General features: G+C 44.1%; 1 protein-coding gene across 1 annotated transcript in view; it reads left to right on the plus strand.

Moving 5' to 3' along the window:
• Positions 1-346: 346 nt before the first annotated feature.
• The window catches only part of cadps2 (Ca++-dependent secretion activator 2), a gene marked incomplete at its 3' end in the record, with an annotated part of 521,480 nt that continues 498,825 nt past the window's right edge, over positions 347-23,001 (plus strand). Inside the window, 2 exon segments of the mRNA XM_084334474.1 lie at positions 347-642; positions 895-1,163. Coding sequence (XP_084190600.1) covers positions 534-642; positions 895-1,163 — 378 coding nt within the window. The 5' untranslated portion in view covers positions 347-533.

The following is a 23,001-nucleotide window of genomic DNA, read 5'->3' on the forward strand; positions in this document are numbered from 1 at the left end:
ACCGCCTCGCGCTCAGTTCAGTGCCTCTGCATCGGCAGCCGCGGCGCGCGAGCCACCATTCCACTGGACTCTAGAGGAGCGCGGCGCGCGAGCCACCATCCCACTGGACTGTAGAGGAGCGCGGCGCGCGAGCCACCATCCCACTGGACTGTAGAGGAGCGCGGCGCGAGCTCAACCCCAGAAGAAGCGCGAAGCGAACCCGTCCTCCTCCTAAACTCCTCCTCCCCTCTCTCTCTCCCTCTCTCTCTCTCTCCCCCCCTCCCTCCCCCTCTCTCTCCGCGACATCCTGCTGCCAAGAAGAGAGAGAAGTCACTCAAGTCGTCGACACCGCCATCACTCCCAAACACACAGAAGAAGGAACATTAAACAAATTAATAAAAAAAATAAAAAAAAGTGAAGCCGCCGCGCCGCGAACGGAACGCCACGTCGACTGAAGAAGAACAAACATTTAGATTGTTGCTGAACAACAGCAGCAGGAGTTTCTGACATTTAATCTACACAACACCTGCTGCTGCTGAGAGTGAGTTGTCACCATGTTGGACCCGTCTTCCAGTGACGACACCGGGGGAGAGTCCGAGCCTGAAGAAGAGCCTCCTGTTGTTAAACCTGCTGTTACTACACCTGCTGGGGGGCACCGTGGAGGTACAGTACAGTACTAGATACCTGTATGTCATGCATGTCCCTATGTCATAATTGTCATGATGTCACATGTTGTGTATGTCATAAATGTCACTATGAATTGAAAATGGGGGACCCTGATGTAAACAAGACGAAAGTCTTTCTCTGGTCTGCATCCCCTTAACAATTGTGTGTATTGAGCCGTACTGTACTACTGTACCCATTCTGCAATCTGTTAAATAAAGTTTTCATTCATTAATTAATTAATTCATTCAGGTAATAAACCGAGGAAACACACCGCTGACCACCCAGCGCTGCCCGCCGCCCCGGTGCCGCCTCCCGGTAAAGCTCCCGGTAAAGCTCCCGGTAAAGCTCCCGGCGGCGGCGAGGAGGACGAGGAGCGGAGGGAGAGACTCCTGAAGGAGGAGGAGGAGGAGGAGGCGGAGAGGAAGAGTAAACTGCAGATCTACGTGTTCGTCCTGCGCTGCATCGCCTACCCGTTCAACGCCAAGCAGCCCACGGACCTGGCGAGGCGTCAGCAGAAGGTGGGTCACCGTGCGGGCACACACCCTGACACACACCCAACACACACCCTGACCCTGACCCAACACACACACTGACCCAACACACACACTGACCCTGACCCAACACACACACTGACCCAACACACACACTGACCCTGACCCAACACACACACTGACCCTGACCCAACACACACACTGACCCTGACCCAACACACACACTGACCCAACACACACACTGACCCAACACACACACTGACCCAACACACACACTGACCCAACACACACACTGACCCAACACACACACTGACCCAACACACACACTGACCCAACACACACACTGACACACACCCAACACACACACTGACCCTGACCCAACACACACACTGACCCAACACACACACTGACCCAACACACACACTGACCCTGACCCAACACACACACTGACCCAACACACACACTGACCCAACACACACACTGACCCTGACCCAACACACATCCTGACCCAACACACACCTGCTGTAGAGAGAGACACACAACGTCTACACACACCTGCTGTAGAGACACACAACGTCAACACACACCTGCTGTAGAGAGAGACACACAACGTCAACACACACCTGCTGTAGAGAGAGACACACAACGTCAACACACACCTGCTGTAGAGAGAGACACACAACGTCAACACACACCTGCTGTAGAGAGAGACACACAACGTCAACACACACCTGCTGTAGAGACACACAACGTCAACACACACCTGCTGTAGAGACACACAACGTCAACACACACCTGCTGTAGAGAGAGACACACAACGTCAACACACACCTGCTGTAGAGACACACAACGTCAACACACACCTGCTGTAGAGAGAGACACACAACGTCAACACACACCTGCTGTAGAGACACACAACGTCTACACACACCTGCTGTAGAGACACACAACGTCAACACACACCTGCTGTAGAGAGAGACACACAACGTCTACACACACCTGCTGTAGAGACACACAACGTCAACACACACCTGCTGTAGAGAGAGACACACAACGTCAACACACACCTGCTGTAGAGAGAGACACACAACGTCAACACACACCTGCTGTAGAGAGAGACACACAACGTCAACACACACCTGCTGTAGAGAGAGACACACAACGTCAACACACACCTGCTGTAGAGAGAGACACACAACGTCAACACACACCTGCTGTAGAGAGAGACACACAACGTCAACACACACCTGCTGTAGAGAGAGACACACAACGTCAACACACACCTGCTGTAGAGAGAGACACACAACGTCAACACACACCTGCTGTAGAGAGAGACACACAACGTCAACACACACCTGCTCGCTGCTGTTGCGTGTGATTAGCGTGTGATTAGCGTGGGAAACACCGGCCAACTGCCGTCTGCAACATGTCGACATTCACCTTGTTGTTATCAGTGATGTGACGACCGCGTCGGTTGTGTGATAGTAAAGGGTTAACCTTCTGTCGTGTGGCAGTGAAAGGGTTAACCGGCTGTCGTGTGGCAGTGAAAGGGTTAACCTGTCGTGTGGCAGTGAAAGGGTTAACCTTCTGTGAGTTGTTGCAGTGAAAGGGTTAACCTTCTGTGACTTGTCGCAGTGAAAGGGTTAACCGGCTGTTGTGTGGCAGTGAAAGGGTTAACCTGTGACCTGTCGCAGTGAAAGGGTTAACCGTTTTGGTAGTGCAGCAGTGAAAGGGTTAACACAGCATCACATTTTAGGTTTGCATTACTAAGTTAAGTTCGCAGGCTGTTGAATAAGAAACTCACTGTTCATTGGGCCTGTATCTGTACTATGGCATGTTAAAAAGATTCATTTAAATTCATTCATTTAATTCTTGCCTTGCACACCGTTTATTTTCATAAAATAATAATCACCACATTCAGCTGCAAGCAGAATAGAATTTCCATTCATTTAAAAGATTGATAAAAAAGGAAGAGATCCTGTCAGTTGGAAAAGTAGCCTCTGTTTTGCTTTGTTCATTGTTTCTGTGGCCATGAAGGATACGATATCATTGAACACCCACGTGTTAGAGAGAGGGAGAGAGAGGAGAGGGAGAGGGAGAGGGAGAGAGAGAGAGAGGGAGGGAGAGAGAGAGAGGAGAGGGAGAGAGAGAGGAGAGGGAGAGGGAGAGGGAGAGAGAGAGAGAGGAGAGAGAGAGAGAGGGAGAGAGAGAGGGAGAGGGAGAGAGAGAGAGAGAGAGAGAGAATAATCTCAAAGTCTTATCTACTAGTATGTTTACAATACTAGGCCTGTATCATAAGCTCATGAAAAGTCTTATTGATTGATTGAACATTTTATTAACAGATTGCAGAATGGGTACAATACAGTACGGCTGAATACACACAATTGTTAAGGGGATGCAGACCAGAGAAACATCAGGGTCCCCAATTTTCAATTCATAACATTTATGACATACAGATATACAGTACTGTTACATCCAGACATTTATGACATACAAGATATACAAATATACAGTACTGTTTATTTACAGACAGAGTTTCTAAAAGAGAATACTGTATATACATTTGAGGGGGAGGAAACTGTACGTTGGGGGGGGGGGGGGGGGGAGGTTGGACATTTACAGGGGCCAGTTTCGAATTGCAGTCTCCCGTAGGTGCTCTTTGAGAGTGGTTTTGAAAGTGGGTAGTGATTCACATTCCTTTACGGCTGTGGGTAGGGCGTTCCACACTGATGTGGCATAATTGCGAAACGTGTTTAGTCCCTTGTTTGAGCCGAATCTGGGTTTAACATGATTTGTGGAGCTCCCTCTGGTGTTGTGATCGTGGTATTCACTGACCTTTGGGAAGTATTTCGACATGTACATGGGTACCTTAGTGGTGTAGTGTATCTTGTAGACCAGGCCCATCTTAATCTTTCAATCTAGTACGTTATCTTACATAAGATGGGCCTGGTTTATTGAAATACAGAGGGAGTATATTACAGTATAAACAACCATGAATAAAGCAGGTTGGATTTGCTCTTCAACGAATGCTTAAAAAGCACCGCTTCTCCCCCGAGCTGATGGTCCACATCTACAGCTGGTTCTGAGCTCACAGAGGACCTGGGTGTTATGGATTTGTTGCCTTGTCACTTTGAATACACTATTTTAATGAGCCCAGGTGTCAAATCAATATCATGAATAATGGTTTGTTGAGTAGAATAAGTCGTGTTTTAAACCCCTCTGGGACGCGTGCCGGCCGAGCGAGCGCCGTGGCTCTCTGGATCCTCCGAGGTGGTGATTCTGCATTCGGACCCACTGCCATGTCTGACCGCCAACTGGTGTTGCACCGTACTCATCATCACTTAACCCTTTCACTGCCACACTGCAGAAGGTTAACCCTTTACTATCACACCACCGACGGTTACCGTCGGTAGTGCCATAGTAAAGGGTTAACCTTCTGCAGTGTGGCAGTGAAAGGGTTAACCTGCTGTTGTGTGGCAGTGAAAGGGTTAACCTGCTGTTGTGTGGCAGTGAAAGGCTTAACCTTCTGTGTATTGTCGCAGTGAAAGCAAGGGTTAACCGTTTGGTAGTGCGGCGGTGAAAAGGTTAAAAATACAAACTGATTTCCTTTATGCAAAACAAACACTTGGTTTGACGAACACTATTATTCCCATGCCTATACCTGTACCTCCCCCCTCCCCCACGCCTATATCTGTACCCCCCCCCCCCCTCCCCCCACGCCTATACCTGTACGTACCCCCCCCCCCCCCCTGCTATGATGCCTGAATCTCCCCAAGGGATCAATAAAGGAATATCTTATCTTATCTTATTACAGTAGAAATCCACTGTAGCCCCACAGTTACCATTTGCTTGTCATGATTTATCTTCTTTGGACAAGGGCACGGACAATTGTGCGCTTTAAGGAGATCGATTCCCGCCTCCCTCCCGGGCAGCGTGTCGATGTGTCCTTGAGCAAGACACTTAACCCCTAATTGCTCCCGATGAGCAGGTCGGCACCTTGCGTGGTCGCCTCCGCCGTCGGTGTGTGAATGTGTGAGTGAACGGGTAAAGTGTGAGGAACAAATTGTAAAGCGCTTTGGATAAAAGCTGTTATATAAAAAAGCAGCCATTTACCATTAACTCTTTGGAATAACCTGCCTCAAAACCTCTGCTGCATTTATAGAATAGAATAGAAATACTTTTATTATCCCGAGGGAAATTTGACACTGCAAAAAAATCGCTCAACATTAAACATTTAGACAGAACGGGTCACGAATAAGAATAACAAAACCAATCAAATTGAACTTGACAAAGTACAGAAACGGGTCGAGCGATCTGCAGCAGCGCCGTCTGAGGCGACACATGCACACAGTAGATTAACTTTTAAAAGAATCTTAAATTGTATTTAACACTGTAAAGTGTTTTGTTTTGTTTTCTGTTTCTGTGCTTGCATGTCATTTTAGCCATCTTAATTGTTAGGTTTCATGCATTGTGTGTTGAGTGCTGACTTTTAATAATTTAGTTTTGCAATAATAATTGTTTTTGTATGTTTTCTTTCTTGTGTGGACCCCAGGACGACTAGCTGGTTGCTATGGCACCAGCTAATGGGGATCCGTAATCAAATCAAATCAAATCTGTTATTATTGGGCTTCTGAAACCCAGTCCTGAGCCCTAAGCATCTTTACACAACATGCTTAATCTCCAACATTCAAAATCCTACGTTTCCCGGCATAAAGGATCAGCGAGATGAGAACTAATAACTCAATATCACACCCAAATGGCCGCCGGTCAAATCCCCTGGACAGTTTATTTTTTGGTCTTGTTTACAGACAAATCAAACGCACCCGTGTGGACTTACAAACAAATAAAATGACAAATGTACATATTCAAGGCAAGCTCTCACACACACAAAATCCAAAATCAATGACCGAAAAAAAGGAATATTATTTTTGCCTATCCTTTACAAATTCTTAAACTAAATATATTTTAATATAAGAAGAAAAACTTAAAATATGCTGCAAGATATAATTTTTTTTAAGAAAAAACAAATGTTTAATGTTTTTGCTCAAAACTGTACTCCTGAATTATTTTATTATTTTAAAGAAAAGAAGGCAGGGGTTTTGAGACGGGTTAATTGGTTTCAGTAGTACTCTCAGTTTCAGCCGGCTCAGCTTCAAGACGATTGTAATGGCTGCTTGACTCCTCCTCCTTCGTACGGGTCAAGACGAAACCCGCCGCATCGCAGGGGACTGCATCAGTCACTCTAATCCCCGTGGAGAGAGAGAGAGAGAGACCACAGGACTGCATCAGTCACTCTAATCCCCGTGGAGAGAGAGAGAGAGAGAGAGAGAGAGGAGACCACAGGACTGCATCAGTCACTCTAATCCCCGTGGAGAGAGAGAGAGAGAGAGACCACAGGGACTGCATCAGTCACTCTAATCCCCCGTGGAGAGAGAGAGACCACAGGACTGCATCAGTCACTCTAATCCCCGTGGAGAGAGAGAGAGAGACCACAGAAACTGCATCAGTCACTCTAATCCCTGTGGAGAGAGAGAGAGACCACAGGACTGCATCAGTCACTCTAATCCCCGTGGAGAGAGAGAGACACAGGACTGCATCAGTCACTCTAATCCCCTCGGAGAGAGAGAGAGACCACAGGACTGCATCAGTCACTCTAATCCCTGTGGAGAGAGAGAGAGACCACAGGACTGCATCAGTCACTCTAATCCCTGTGGAGAGAGAGAGAGAGAGAGAGAGAGACCACAGGACTGCATCAGTCACTCTAATCCCCGTGGAGAGAGAGAACCACAGACTGCATCAGTCACTCTAATCCCCGTGGAGAGAGAGAGAGAGAGAGAGAGAGAGACCCACAGGACTGCATCAGTCACTCTAATCCCCGTGGAGAGAGAGAGAGACCACAGGACTGCATCAGTCACTCTAATCCCCGTGGAGAGAGAGAGAGACCACAGGACTGCATCAGTCACTCTAATCCCCGTGGAGAGAGAGAGAGAGACCACAGGACTGCATCAGTCACTCTAATCCCTGTGGAGAGAGAGAGAGAGACCACAGGACTGCATCAGTCACTCTAATCCCGTGGAGAGAGAGAGACCACAGGACTGCATCAGTCACTCTAATCCCCGTGAGAGAGAGAGAGAGAGAGAGAGACCACAGGACTGCATCAGTCACTCTAATCCCTGTGGAGAGAGAGAGAGACCACAGGACTGCATCAGTCACTCTAATCCCCTCGGAGAGAGAGAGAGACCACAGGACTACATCAGTCACTCTAATCCCCGTGGAGAGAGAGAGAGAGAGAGACCACAGGACTGCATCAGTCACTCTAATCCCCGTGGAGAGAGAGAGAGAGAGAGACCACAGGACTGCATCAGTCACTCTAATCCCCGTGGAGAGAGAGAGAGAGAGAGAGACCACAGGACTGCATCAAGTCACTCTAATCCCCCGTGGAGAGAGAGAGAGAGAGAGGACCACAGGACTGCATCATTCACTCTAATCCCCGTGGAGAGAGAGAGAGAGAGACTACAGGACTGCATCAGTCACTCTAATCCCTGTGGAGAGGAGAGGGGAGAGAGGAGAGACCACAGGACTGCATCAGTCACTAATCCCCGTGGAGAGAGAGAGAGACCACAGGACTGCATCAGTCACTCTAATCCCTGTGGAGAGAGAGAGACCACAGGACTGCATCAGTCACTCTAATCCCCGTGGAAGAGAGAGAGAGAGACCACAGGACTGCATCAGTCACTCTAATCCCTGTGGAGAGAGGAGAGAGAGAGAGACCACAGGACTGCATCAGTCAACTCTAATCCCTGTGGAGAGAGAGAGAGAGAGAGAGGAGACCACAGGACTGCATCAGTCACTCTAATCCCCGTGGAGAGAGAGAGAGGACCACAGGACTGCATCAGTCACTCTAATCCCTGTGGAGAGAGAGAGAGACCACAGGACTGCATCAGTCACTCCTAATCCCTGTGGAGAGAGAGAGAGACCACAGGACTGCATCAGTCCACTCTAATCCCCGTGGAGAGAGAGAGAGAGAGAGAGACCACAGGACTGCATCAGTCACTCTAATCCCCGTGGAGAGAGAGAGAGAGAGAGAGACCACAGGACTGCATCAGTCACTCTAATCCCCGTGGAGAGAGAGAGAGAGAGAGACCACAGGACTGCATCAGTCACTCTAATCCCTGTGAGAGAGGAGGGAGAGAGAGAGACCACAGGACTGCATCAGTCACTAATCCCCGTGGAGAGAGAGAGAGAGAGACTACAGGACTGCATCAGTCACTCTAATCCCCGTGGAGAGAGAGAGACCACAGGACTGCATCAGTCACTCTAATCCCCGTGGAGAGAGAGAGCCCACAGGACTGCATCAGTCACTCTAATCCCCGTGGAGAGAGAGAGAGAGGACCACAGGACTGCATCAGTCACTAATCCCCGTGGAGAGAGAGAGAGAGAGACTACAGGACTGCATCAGTCACTCTAATCCCCGTGGAGAGAGAGAGACCACAGGACTGCATCAGTCACTCTAATCCCCGTGGAGAGAGAGAGAGAGACCACAGGACTGCATCAGTCACTCTAAATTCCCCGTGGAGAGAGAGAGAGACCACAGGAATGTCAATGCAGCTTTATGATGAAGGCTCCATTGGGTATTCGGCGAAGGCTCTATTATCTGTTATCATCATCATCATCTGCCATATCTCTGTCATCTTTATAGTGTGCGTCATTGAGCCACCACCACCATTGATAGCGGCTAGTTTTAGCATAATGTTTTTCTTTATAATTATTTTTCAAAGAAATTATATAGGCTACCCAATGGCGGGGGATCACGTTATGTTAATGAGTGACGGTACACCTTGCAGCAGGTGAACTGAAGCGGAGGAACCAGCTCTACGGCTCTCTCACTTCCTCGTTTACGTCGTTAAACACTGTTGGTTGGATGTAATCTGGCAGCTGAGCCTGGTGCTTCCTCTCCTCGAGCTGCTCGTTCCGACGGCTGAATCTTACGTTGAGATGTTTATTTGGTATTTATTGTGCTAGTTTTATCATGTACACCTTTATCTGCCCGCGTTCTTAAAGATGCACCACGATTTAATTATTTGAAATGAGGACCATGTTGTAGACTGAACACACACACACACACACACACACACCTACACACACACCTACACACACCTACACACACACACACCTACACACACCTACACACACACACACGCACGCACACACACACACACATCACTGTGGTCGAGTCTGCACCAGCGATGTGGACCTTGTAGACTGAACCACTGAGTTACATTACATTTACAAGTTACCTGCTTATTCCACTAAATTGTGTGTGGTTTGAGTCTACGGCGTAGTGTTGACTCTACACAGTCCTCATGGCTGTAGTGTTGACTCTGCACAGTCCTCATCATCTGTATTAGGCTTCGGCGGTATCATTTCTTTCATACCGTCCGTCATACCTTGCTGACATGACTTTCATTTTCATCAGCGGGGGGGGGGGGGGGGGGGGGGGTAGCAGAGCAAAGTTAACAATATACTTGTTATCACCATACATAACGCTTATATTGGAACACGTTGACATTAGGGCCGTTTTCAACCTAAAAGTGCACTTTCTTCGACCTCGAACCTAAATTCCTTAGCGACCCGTGTTGCCAAAGTAAACAAATCGGCGCGCACATTCGAGACACACAGATATGGAACAAGTCATACGGAAAAAAATAACGTATAACGGAGGCTGAAATTAGAGCAATATGACTCACAAACTCACGACAGTAGTACACAACTACACATAAAGACGCACAAAATTTATTCTGCATTTATTAAGTGATAATCAAAACCCAGCTTAAGCCGTTAAACCACTGTAGTGAATCACCGAAGCCAATACTTAACCATAACATAACATAACTTACCGGTACCAAAACAAGATGTCCCGAGTCCACATTCACGCACAAATCCATTTCAAAACGTTAGAAAAACGCTCCGTTCCCGATTCCTCAATCATCCAATGTCTGGAAGTGGACCCATGGTCCATTCGATCTTAATAAACGGACGGCCACCGGTCCATAACTGCATTCTAAAGAAGAATCAGTCTTTATTTGTCGTGCAGATTAACACACGCGAGATGAAAGACCCAAAGGAACACATGCGTAGCGTCACCTGCTCAGCTCAGCTCTGACTGAGAGAGGGACAGACAGACTGCCCTGCCCTCTGCTGGCGCGTGCTGTGCACTACAATCAACTCCGTGTCAGTGTAATAGAAGGAAACCCATCTGTGATTTGGCGCACAGTCTGTGACGTCACGGTATTGAGAATCATACCGGCGGGATTTTGAAATACCCTGGTATACCGTAATACCGTCATACCGCCCAAGCCTAATCTGTATAGTGTTGACCGATCACAAGAGGAGGCAGATTGATTGATTGATTGAACATTTTATTAACAGGTTGTAGAATGGGTACAATACAGTACGGCTCAATACACACAATTGTTAACACAATAATTGCCAAAAACAAATATACTCGTTATTGCTCGCCATGCGAATATCGCCAAAAACGATTGTTATTTAGTTTATTCGCTATATCTATTCATAATTCATGTCTGCAGCCTCTGTATACCCTGGTGAGTGTGTCTGAGCTGGCAGACAGTCAACACCGCCCTCTACTGTCTTGCGGAGCTATTGCATCCCATTGGAAATGGGCTGGTGTGTTTTATGAGCCGATCTGAGCGAGCGAGCGCTCCGCTACGAGGGCCATTTCATGTATGCACGACGAGATATAATAATGATAATCTAGCGTTGATTTCAGGATGATTAGATAATCAGCCGAAAAATTACAACGTGATGACTGGATTACACTAAAATGCCTTTTTCTTGTCTTTTTCCTGGAATTACTCAAAAGCACCCAAACCATTCTCTATTCAAAACGGTATAAAACGGAAATGTACGGATGAAAAAACAATCTGTTTTGGTCATGTTGACTGGAAGCAACTCACTGACAGTCGATGGCGTTATTAGACCCATAGATATAATAAAGGATATATTTTAAGCACTCGCAAATGTCGCAGTCTAAAACTATATCCATTGAATAAAGACCTGGCGATGAAGGGGGACCAGCGTCCCCTGCTGCTGGCGGTCAATGTGTTAAGGGGATGCAGACCAGAGAAAGACTTTCGTCTTGTTTACATCAGGGTCCCCCATTTTCAATTCATCAAGTGATGCACGATATATCGGCCCCCGATATAATATCCGTTTTTTTACACATCGGTATCGGTCCGATATCAAGATAGGGCAGATATAAAATAAAATAAATATTATAATTTTTTTATTTTATTTTTTACATGTTTTGGCCTTAAATAGTTTCAAAATATCAGTCATTTCTGAAGTAAAAAAATATATGCGTTTTGGAAAATAGCTCTTTATTTGATTATCATAAAAAAGTGTTTTCTATACAGAGATATCGACATCGGTAAATATCGATATCGGCCAGAACAGCAATATTAATATCGGTTATCGGTATCGGCCACAATTTTCACATCGGTGCATCACTAATCAAGACATTTATGACATACAGATATATATCCTGACATTTACGACATACATGACATACAGATATACAGTACTGTTACATTTATGACATACAAGATATACAGATATACAGTACTGTTTACCAGAGATCCTAACAGAAACTCTATACATTTGAGGGGGAGGAAACTGTACATTAGGAGGGGGGTGGGTTGGTGGGTGGGCTTTGGGTTTGGACTTTTACGGGGGCCAGTTTCGAATTGCAGTCTCCCGTAGGTGCACTTTGAGGGCGGTTGTGAAGGAGGTAGGGTTGGGCGATTAATCGATTTGATGGATTAATTCGAATTAATGATTTAGGAAGATTTTCAAAACTTTTTTTTCAAGTGTCATCTTTTATTTTACAAAAAAGTGATGTTTGGTGAAAGTTAGATTAGCACGTTATTAGTCCCAATAATAATAATAATAACTTTATTTGTATAGCACTTTTCATACAGAGGTTGCAGTTCAAAGTGCTTCACAACAGTAAAAAATACAGGCATAAGCGAGCATAAAAAGATAGACAGGTAGAATCAGATAGACAGGTAGAATCACAGTGTTTCACATTAGGATCTAGCATCCCAATAGGCTCTCCGCTTACAGTTTTCAGTAACACAAATAGTAAAAATAGTTTAAAATGATTCAGTTTAAAAATAGTCAAAAAATTATAAAATAGAACGGACATAAAAAATACAGGCATGAGCGAGCATAGCAAGATATGGCAAATCACAGTGTTTCACATTAGGATCTAGCATCCTAATAGGCTCTCTATTCAGTAATACTCCTGTAATTCATGAACAAATAATCACAGTGTTTCACATTTGGATCTAGCAAATAATAAGAATAGTTTAAAATGATTCAGTTTAAAAATAGTCATCAGTAAGAAGTAAAAAGTGCAATAACCGACACATGAATTTGATAGGCAGTGTATAAGAGTAGGCAGGGTAAGAATAGTGCAGGTAAATACAAGTTGTGTCAGGATATCCCTGATGTTTCCTCTTGCCACTAGGTGGTAGCAGATATCTATCAGTGAAATGCCTGAGCAAAGAGATAGGTTTTAAGCTGTCTTTTAAAGATGTCTAGCGAGTTGGCTTCCCTGATGTTTTGGGGTAGTTTGTTCCATAGTTTTGGGGCATAGTTGATAAAGGCTGCATTACCGATCCTCTTTTGACTGCTTCTGGGAGCCTCTAGTAGTCCAGCAGCTGATGATCGCAGTGTTCTTGCTGGTGTGTAATTTATTAGAGTGTTGGCGATGTAGCTAGGTCCCTGTCCATTTAGAGCTTTGTATGTAAGGAGAAGGACCTTAAAGTCAATTCTAAATGTTACAGGAAGCCAGTGTAAAGCGGCTAAGACTGGACTAATGTGCTCTCTCCTTTTGGTTCTAGTTAGCAGTCGGGCTGCAGAGTTTTGGATTAGCTGAAGCCTCTCTGTGGTTTTCTTAGGGAGACCTGTGAAAAGTGCATTACAGTAGTCTAACCGGCTAGATATGAATGCATGAATTAGCTTCTCAGCATCGTTCTGATTAATAAATGGTCGTACTTTTGCTATATTTCTGAGATGGAAGAACGATGTTTTCGTCACTTTGCTAATATGAGAATTGAAGTTCAGTTCTGAATCTATGATAACCCCAAGACTATTGACCTCAGATTTGATCCAAGGGGTTAGTCCCCCCAGGTTCTTTATTAATGTTTCTTTTTTAGTTTTGGAGCCGATAATTAGAATTTCAGTTTTGTTCTCGTTTAGTTTCAGGAAGTTCTTACTCATCCATTTATTTATTGCCAGTAAGCAGTCTGTAATGGAGCTAATCGCTGTATCATTTGGTTCAGCAGATATGTACAGTTGTGTATCATCCGCATCAGGGTTGGAAATTAACGGGGGCTTGGGGCAAAATGCCCTCGAAAATTTACCAAATGCCCTCGAAAATCAGTTAAGGGGGGCAAAAAAAGCCCCAGACAGTTTACTAATTATATATATAATTATATATATGCTCTACAGTGCGAGCATTTCCCTCGTATTGCCCCTAATAATATGTGTGTGTGCAAACCGGAAAAATCATTTACTTGCAGTGTGCGAGACAGACGAGTGATTGTGAAGATTACAAAACAGCTCCGCTGTTAATAGTTCAGATTGAAACTGGACTGAAATTCAGTTTTTGGGTGGAATGTTTGTTCCAAGGAGGAGGGAGGCGGGGCCCGCTGCGTGTTACAGGCACTTGAGAGGTGCTGCGAACACAGAGAGAGCGCTCTGCTCTCATCAAGCATTACACTGTTAACGTTAGCAAGCTAAGCATCTGCATAGCGCGACCTGTGTTCTGTGTAACGTTAAGTAACTTGTGTTCGGCGGGGAAAGACCATTCCATTTGTAACACAACTCCAAAAGAATAACATCCAAATCCGATCCCGATGCGCATTTCCTTCATTCCACAGCGCTGAGCGCGCAACGTATTTCATTGATGATCTGGCCAGAGCCTATACTCACAAACGTTGCGTGTGTGGGGTTTTTCATCAATTTGAAACAAGCCTCTTGACTGTTGGAATTAGGGATGTTAAAAATAAAATATCTAATAATATTATTCAATATTAGACATTCATTGATCCAGAGGCAACCGGTTATTATATCAAGACAACAACACAACTTGCCCTCACTCAGGGACAATAATATTTAATCTATTTAGATAGAGTATGTATGTATTATTTACAGATAATTGAAGGTACCTCAAAACATGAAACCAAGCCATGATGTCACACATCGTGTGCATGTGTGTGTGTTACTTGAACAATTGTCACTGTGCTCCTAAATTTCTGTGTGCTCCTAAATTTGTATTTAGATTTTATTTATAAAAATTTTATTTAGGAGCACATGTGCTCCTTGGGAAAAAGGTTAGCGTAGAGCCCTATATATGGAGACATTAACATTACGTTATCAAACATAGGGACGAAGACTGTAAAAAAAGTGTCAACAATGTTTTATAATCTTTATGTTAATTTTCATTATAAAAATGTTGTGCCCCCGAAATACAAAAAAAAGCCCCCGAAAAGCAATTAAGGGGGGCAAAAAAAGCCCTTGAAAAAAAATGTTAATTTCTAACCCTGATCCGCATAGCTATGGAAATCTACATTATGTTCTCCGATGATATCACCCAGCGGTAACATGTAAAGGGAGAAGAGTAAAGGACCTAAGCAACTCCCTTGTGCAACTCCATAGTTGTTGTCGTATATATCAGACATGTGATCTCCTAGTTTAACATAGAATTTCCTCCCTCTGATGTATGTTTTAAACCAGCCCAGCACATGTTCTGAGAAACCGACATGGTTTTCAAGACGATCGATTAGAATATCGTGATCGATTGTATCAAATGCTGCACTGAGATCTAACAGGATAAGGATGGAGATCTTATTCTCGTCAGAGTTTAGTCTGAGGTCACTGATTATTTTGGTGAGGGCAGTTTCAGTGCTATGATATTTTCTGAATCCTGACTGAAATTCTTCTAAGATGTTGTTTTCTTCAAGAAAGGAATTTATTTGAACTGAAACTACTATCTTTTCAAGTACTTTACTAATGAATGGTAGGTTGGATATTGGACGATAATTTGCCATTTCATTACTATCCAAGTTAGGTTTTTTTAGTAATGGCTTTACAACTGCTGTTTTAAAGGCATCCGGGAAAATACCAGTCCTAAGGGAAGTGTTTATGATATCTAGCACAGGGCTTGAAACACTATTAAATACCCGTTTGAAGAAAGCTGTAGGTATAGGGTCAATGTCTGAGGTGGAGGAGTTACATTCTGAGACAGTTTTGCAGAGTACATCTAATGTGATGCATGTGAAACTTCTCATGGTTACATTGCACGGTTTGCCGCAATCAGCTTTATTTCCATCATGAGTAATGCTGGCCCTGATCAAGGTTATTTTGTTGTTAAAGAATAGTGCAAGTTCTTCACACTTAACCGTTGATGACTGAGGAGGTGTAGGGGCAGTGTTGAGTAGTACATTAATAGTGGAAAAGAGGATTCTGGAGTTTCCAGCATTTTCTGTAATGATTTTAGAGAAGTAATCTTTCCTTCCTAAGCGGATGGTTTTATTATAAGCAGTTAAAGCATCTTTGTATATATCACAGCATATGGTGGTTTTTAGGGAAATTCATTCTTGTTTGATGATCAAGAGGCACCTTTTATTTGTTTTAAGTGAAGTTTGGTGAGAAAACACGTTATTGCACTATTAATCCCAATAGGGACATTCATCTTTGTTTGATCAAGAGTAACCTTTTATATATATATATATATATACATATTTTTTTCTTTAAGTGAAGATTAGTGAAAGCTAGGTTTGCACTTCAATCCCAATAGGGAAATTCATCTTGGTTTGATAATTATTTTGTGTCAAATAAAAACAAAGGTTATTTGAATAATTTACTTGGCGTTTGTAGTTTTCAAGAGAAAAAAATCGATTAAAATCGTAAATCTGATTTAAATAATAATAATTGGAGATTAAAATGTTAGGCCATATCGCCCAGCCCTAGAAGGAGGGTAGTGATTCACATTCCTTCACGGCTGTGGGTAGGGCGTTCCACATTGATGTGGCATAATTGCGAAACGTGTTTAGTCCCTTGTTTGTGCCGAACAGAGATGATCATCGAGTTCAATACAGGCAAACGTTTCATCTGTACGACGTGGCTAAGGAGGAAACGCTGTCTACTAAATTCACGTCACAGATACTGCTCCAAAAGAAGAATGGGTTGAGTTGAATGTAAACCCAACAGATGGCCTGTGTGCAATTTATCAGGGTTATTTCGGACCCTCTGACGAGAAGGACCGCAGAGCAAAGTGCCTCAGCTCCATATATCTCATTCACAATCAAATTTAATTAAAGGTCACTTTATTTATACAGGAAAGGGTTAAAAATGACATTTCACATGTACATTTCACACAGTTTTATTTGCCACATGGAAGCAATAAAATCATACAGTTTTCATACAAAATCATAAATACAGTTTAAACTGGCCTTACTCGGTTTTCAGCAGGTTCCTGTTCTGCAGCACATGAAACGATAATTAATATACAAAACAATATTCAGTTCCACTTCATAGAATCCTGAGAAAACATTACATTATAGATATTGTGGACAGCAAGGACATGACAGTCAATACAATCATGCAGTCATAACAGTCTAAACCAGGGGTCTCAAACTCAATTCACCTGGGGGCCGCTGGAGGTAGAGTCTGGGTGAGGCTGGGCCGCATCAAATATTCCACAAAAAAAGGGTTTCAAGTATTCCAAAAAAAAGTACAACTGATCCAATCGTCTCAATCTTTAGCAATAACAATTCAGAACATGAACAGTTCTTCAGAACATGAACGGTTCTTCAGAACATAGGCTTCTCAGTGGTGTCAGTGGACTCATCCACAGCTATGGAAATGCACTGTGCATTTTTTTTATTCTATCACAAAGCTGTTTATTCTGGTTGCTGTGCGATCTGAGGGGGATTTGCTTTTGTTTGCCTTCAAACATGGCCTCCATCACTTCAGTCATACATTATTTTATTATGTATGCATCAGAGAGAGAGAATGGCTTCTTGCCACTGAGTGAGGACTTGGTATCTGTATGTCATGTATGTCATAAATGTCATGATGAATTGAAAATGGGGGACCCTGATGTAAACGACGAAAGTCTTTCTCTGGTCTGCATCCCTTTAACAATTGTGTGTATTGAGCTGTACTGTATTGTACCCATTCTGCAATCTGTTAATAAAGTTTTCAATCAATCAATCAATCAATACACATCAATTCTAGCCTCCGATCCCATGACGTAATTTATCTCCTGCGGAGTGAGGATTATAAAATTAACGTGTTTTAAAGTGTGATGCTGTTTGTCATTTTAACAGCAAATACACTTTCTTAAATTCCATTGTCCCCGACAGAGCGTGTGACGGGGAGCTCGGACGGGATGTGTTTTGCTTGGTGTTATTATAGCATTAGCTGAAAAGCTAGCGTTAGCTACGTTACATCAAATCAGATGATGGCCTGTCCTTTCTCCAGGACCTGACACTGTCCGTCTATCAACAATAATGCACCCACGGTGAATCGTATTTAAGTCAAGTAGCTACTGACTAGCGTTAGCTGACTAACGTTATCAAATGTCAATGTGAAAACCTTGCGGGGAAGACAAGCTAGGTCAGCTAGCTTAGCTTGACAACGGTCCCGTGGCTAAAGTTGGTGCTATTCATAACCCAGCAATAATGGCTGCAGACCTGCAAGCAAAGTACAGCAAGTTCCAAGTGCCAAAGGATAAGAGTCTCTGAGGCGGAGTCTCAAAAGAGAATGTTGAATATTTATTTTGCATCGAAAATCACAACATTCGAACGTCACTACTAGCCAGAGTCTCTGCGACTGCTACAGACTGGGTAGCGAGTGCAACACCGTCTAATGTCCGTGCGGATCATTGGAGTAGGGTATATCTGCAGTGCCGCAGCCCCATAAAACGTCCAACTCTCGCGCAACGACTCAGCAAACAGTTGCGTGCGGGCCGCATTAACACTACACTTTGACGTCAAGTAGGGGGCCGCAAAATATCATCCCGCGGGCCGCAAATGGCCCGCGGGCCGCGAGTTTGAGACCCCTGGTCTAAACAATCATGCAGTCATAACGGTCAAAACAATCATGCAGTCATAACAGTCTAAACAATCATGCAGTCATAACAGTCTAAACAATCATGCAGTCATAACAGTCTAAACAATCATGCAGTCATAACAGTCTAAACAATCATGCAGTCATAACAGTCTAAACAATCATGCAGTCATAACAGTCATAACAATCATGCAGTCATAACAGTCGATACAATCATGCGGTCATAACAGTCTAAACAATCATGCAGTCATAACAGTCTAAACAATCATGCAGTCATAACAGTCTAAACAATCATGCAGTCATAACAGTCGATACAATCATGCAGTCATAACAGTCAAAACAATCATGTAGTCATAACAGTCTATACAATCATGCAGTCATAACAGTCGATACAATCATGCAGTCATAACAGTCGATACAATCATGCAGTCATAACAGTCTAAACAATCATGCAGTCATAACAGTCTAAACAATCATGCAGTCATAACAGTCAAAACAATCATGCAGTCATAACAGTCAAAACAATCATGCAGTCATAACAGTCAAAACAATCATGCAGTCATAACAGTAATAACAATCATGCAGTCATAACAGTCAAAACAATCATGCAGTCATAACAGTCTAAACAATCATGCAGTCATAACAGTCAAAACAATCATGCAGTCATAACAGTCTAAACAATCATGCAGTCATAACAGTCTAAACAATCATGCAGTCATAACAGTCTAAACAATCATGCAGTCATAACAGTCTAAACAATCATGCTCTCCACACAGCAGACGTGAAGAAGGTGACATTTCTTCTTACAACCTTCATAATGACGACGAGCTAAATTGCTTCTATTTTTAGCTGCGACCGGCAGCTCTATAGGTCACTCTGTCGGTTGGTGTCCCCACCCTCTAGTAGCCACAGGTTTCACCCTAGGGGGCTGACATTGTGCATGGAGGTCAAGTGTGTGTGTGTGTGTGTGTGTGTGTGTTCATGCCGATTGTCTAAAAGGGGGCGTGGAAATGGGAATCGCAAAAAGGTTGTAGCTATTGCACCTTGGCACTTGTTCAGCACAAGCGACTGGAGTCATGCAGTGAAGTGGTCGGAGGAGCAGGAGACTGTATTATTGCGTTAACAACATACTGTAGAGGCTGGGGCCATTTAAAAAATTACATTACACAAAATGACACAAAATATAAACAATGTGCCCTTTTACCTCGATGCGTTACCTCTGGATTGTATGTCGGTGAACCGTGAGCATTGCAATTCAAAGAACACATCGACTCGAGCTTCCAGCGGCTCACAGGATACTCTGAATCTGCAATATTTGTGCTCTGTGCTCTACAGGTGCTTGCATTTCCCAATGTCCGTTTTGAGATGCTCATGCACAGCTGATTTAAGTTTATTACAAATGGGCGGCTATGTGGTGCAGTGGGCAAGGCACTCACCACCAATGCTGGAGACGCTGGGTTCGAGCCCAGCTCTCCACATTGTTTTCAGTTTGGCTGGTCGTCCGTACTAATACAATTGGCAGTATTAGGGGGTGGGAAACTGATGGGTGGGGATCGGACGCTGTGGACAGTGACTCCTACAGGTCGGTTGGTGCGCCTGCGCAGTAGAATCAGGAAGCGATGGGGGGCGGCGTCCCTCCAAAGCGCAGACCCCTGACGCTGAAAAAGCACGCTGCACAGGTGGAAGGATGCGACGGCTGCTACCTCGAGTACCGGAGGGGACTCGTGCAATGTATGGCTTCGTCCACATTACAGCCGGCTTGTGGGAGGCAAGAAACAGCGTTCGAGACAGGGGAGGGTAGAATTGGACGATACGAAATAGGGATGGGAGAAAAATAGAAAATGGGAGAAAAAGTGGATAAAAAAAAGTTTATTACAAATTACTCTTCCTGGGGTGCACGGAAAACAACAAATACAAACAAACATAATTAAAAATAAAACCAAGAATAACAAACATACGAAACACTATACATAACATAATCAAACAACCCCCCCACCACACCCATCCAACCCAACTCACACATTAGCATTATATCAAAATATTACAAAAATGTAAAATAATAAAATGTTATATATCAAGCATTGTGCCTGTACCCAAAAGTAACCTCTTTACTTGCTTTTTAAAGCTTTCTTTGCTTGTTGCTTGAGTAATTGCATATGGCAACCTATTCCACGGTGAGATGGCCCTATACATGGTAGGGATGGGCATTTTAAAGAAAAATCCAGATCGATTGATTGCATGCTATACTCGATTGATCGTGTATTACAAAAAAATAATATATATTAGAATATTTCTTATTTTATATATTTTTTTTAACTTATTTTTGTTCATTCACGTATATATGTTAACGGCGTTAACGTGCTGCTTTAACGCCGGACTGTTATCGCGCGATAATACAATTGACGCCGTTAATCTATTCTCAGTTGGGTCTCCTCTCCTCTCCTCTCTCTGTCTGCACGAGAAGCGAGCCGCAGCGACTCAGCGAGCCACACACTCACTCACTCACTCACTCACTCACACATACACATACGGGTACTTCAGGGCGGGGCCTGTACTTGGCTCCGTGTCTGTGTTGATACTTCAGGGCGGGGCCTGTACTTCAGGGCGGGGCCTGTACTTGGCTCCGTGTTGACGTGCGGAGGACACAGACCGAGCTCTGCGCTCATCATGGCGGAGAGAACTAAACGAAAGTCCGGGTACACTTTATGAAAGTCGATGCCGACAACGCACGTTGCCACAAGTGCAATAAAGCATTTGCAAGTATGGGTGGTGATACAAGCAATTTGTCAAAACATAACATTAGTTTGCAGAAATGCGCCGTTTTCGACTGCTTTGCTCGCAGTGTTCCATCTCCATGCACGTCCACTGCAGGTAAGCCAAGATAATACGGAGTTAGCTAGGCTAATAACGAATTATTACGAATAGGCTAATGAATAAAATATAATTGCTTAGCTAATTGTTTAGCTACAAATATATTTGAAAGATGACAACTTTTTATAGATCGTCATTCGTCAGGCTGAGGCTGCAGCCACCATGTCCCAGCCCACCCCTCCTCCCTCTACACCACCGGTCCCAGCCCACCCCTCCTCCCTCTCCCTCCACCACCGGTCCCAGCCCACCCCTCCTCCCTCTACACCACCGGTCCCAGCCAAGCAAAGTCCCTTCACCCTAGTAGCTAGGAAGGATGACAGAGGATAGGGGGAACAAGGCTGTGACCCAGTTTGTTGTCAAAGGCCTGCACCTAGAGCTGCCGCGGTATTGATGTTTTCCTTACCGCACAAATTTGCGAAATATTTCCTACCGCTGCGGTTATTACCGCACACACACACACACACACACAAAAAAAAAGTTTGAATGCATTTTTTTTGTAGTCTACTCTTTATAGCATATAGCCTGCCTCTAGTCTAAATGTCTATCTTTAGAGGATGACTTTGCAGCATGAATATTGTTTGGGATTCGGCAAGCACGCATTGTTATTAAAAGTGAAACACGGATTCGAAGTCTCCCCTCTGTGTCGCGGGCAGGGGTGGTAGCGGCGCGCCCGCCGGTTACCCCCCCGACCCTTTCTTCTTCTTCTTATTATGTTACTACTTATGATTACAAAGGCATTCGTTTTGTGGCATTAACGTTATATAGTTACAGGTTCGTATTTACCGGACCATAGCAAGGCAAGCGTTACTCAATTCATATCTCAGTTCCTTTCTTTGCTCAGAGCGTGCCGAGTTGTACCCATTCTGCGGTCTGTTAATAAAGTTTTCAATCAGACAAGTGTATAGAACGAAGGGCTTTTATTATAACATTTCGTTGCAGTAAAATCATTATGCCTCGTTGCCTGGGGAGCGACGGTAATCCACTCCGGTCTCCGGCGGGAGCTAACGTATTAGCCGTGTTGTGAGCTCTGATCAATGGCTGACAATAGGAAGTAAAAGCACTGCAGGACGCGTCTCTACATTTCGTAGCTCCATTTCTGCAGACCCCTCTCTGATTGGCCCACGCCTGTTTCTACACTGGTTAAGCTTAGGCACTCTTTCGAAGTTGGTTAAGGTTAGAGTTTGTCTTAGAGCATGGCGATAGAACGCCAGGTAGTTTGCAGGCTGTTCGACGCGGAAATGGGCAAAGACACAGCTCGTCACGCGATTGGGCAACAGTGGCCAATCAGAGAGGGGTCTGCAGAAATGGAGCTACGAAATGTAGAGACGCCTGCAGGACGCTCCAACGTGTGACGCGTATCTCTTCTGACCAATCAGTGGTCTGCAGTGTTTCATGTGACTTTTTTGGTACCCAATAGGGTCGCTTGGAACCTCGACAGAGAAGTAGGGTATATCTGCAGAGCCGCAAGCCCAACGAGAGCAGGGTACTTTATTATTATTATAAAAAACAGCGGTGATGCGGTATTCAGCCCAACTCTGCGGTGGGCGTGATGTAACAGCGATACCTGCACCCCTTCTCTACAGTGGAGTCCAAGGGCTTTAGGTAACAACTAATCATTCAGTGTATATAGTTTTTTTTTATCTTACATTTGTTGTTTATTATAAAAAGTCTATAATTCAGACGCATTTAAAACATTGTTGCTGCTGTTGCTGAAGAAATAATATTTATTTATTATATTTATTTATAATTTATTTATAAAGTTATATAAAAGAACATTGCTGCTGCTGTTGCTGAAGAAATAATATTTATTTATAAAGTTATAAATAATAAA

Source organism: Notolepis coatsorum (genome assembly GCF_963971535.1).
Source record: "Notolepis coatsorum genome assembly, chromosome: 18".
In the NCBI taxonomy this organism is placed as follows: domain Eukaryota; kingdom Metazoa; phylum Chordata; class Actinopteri; order Aulopiformes; family Paralepididae; genus Notolepis; species Notolepis coatsorum.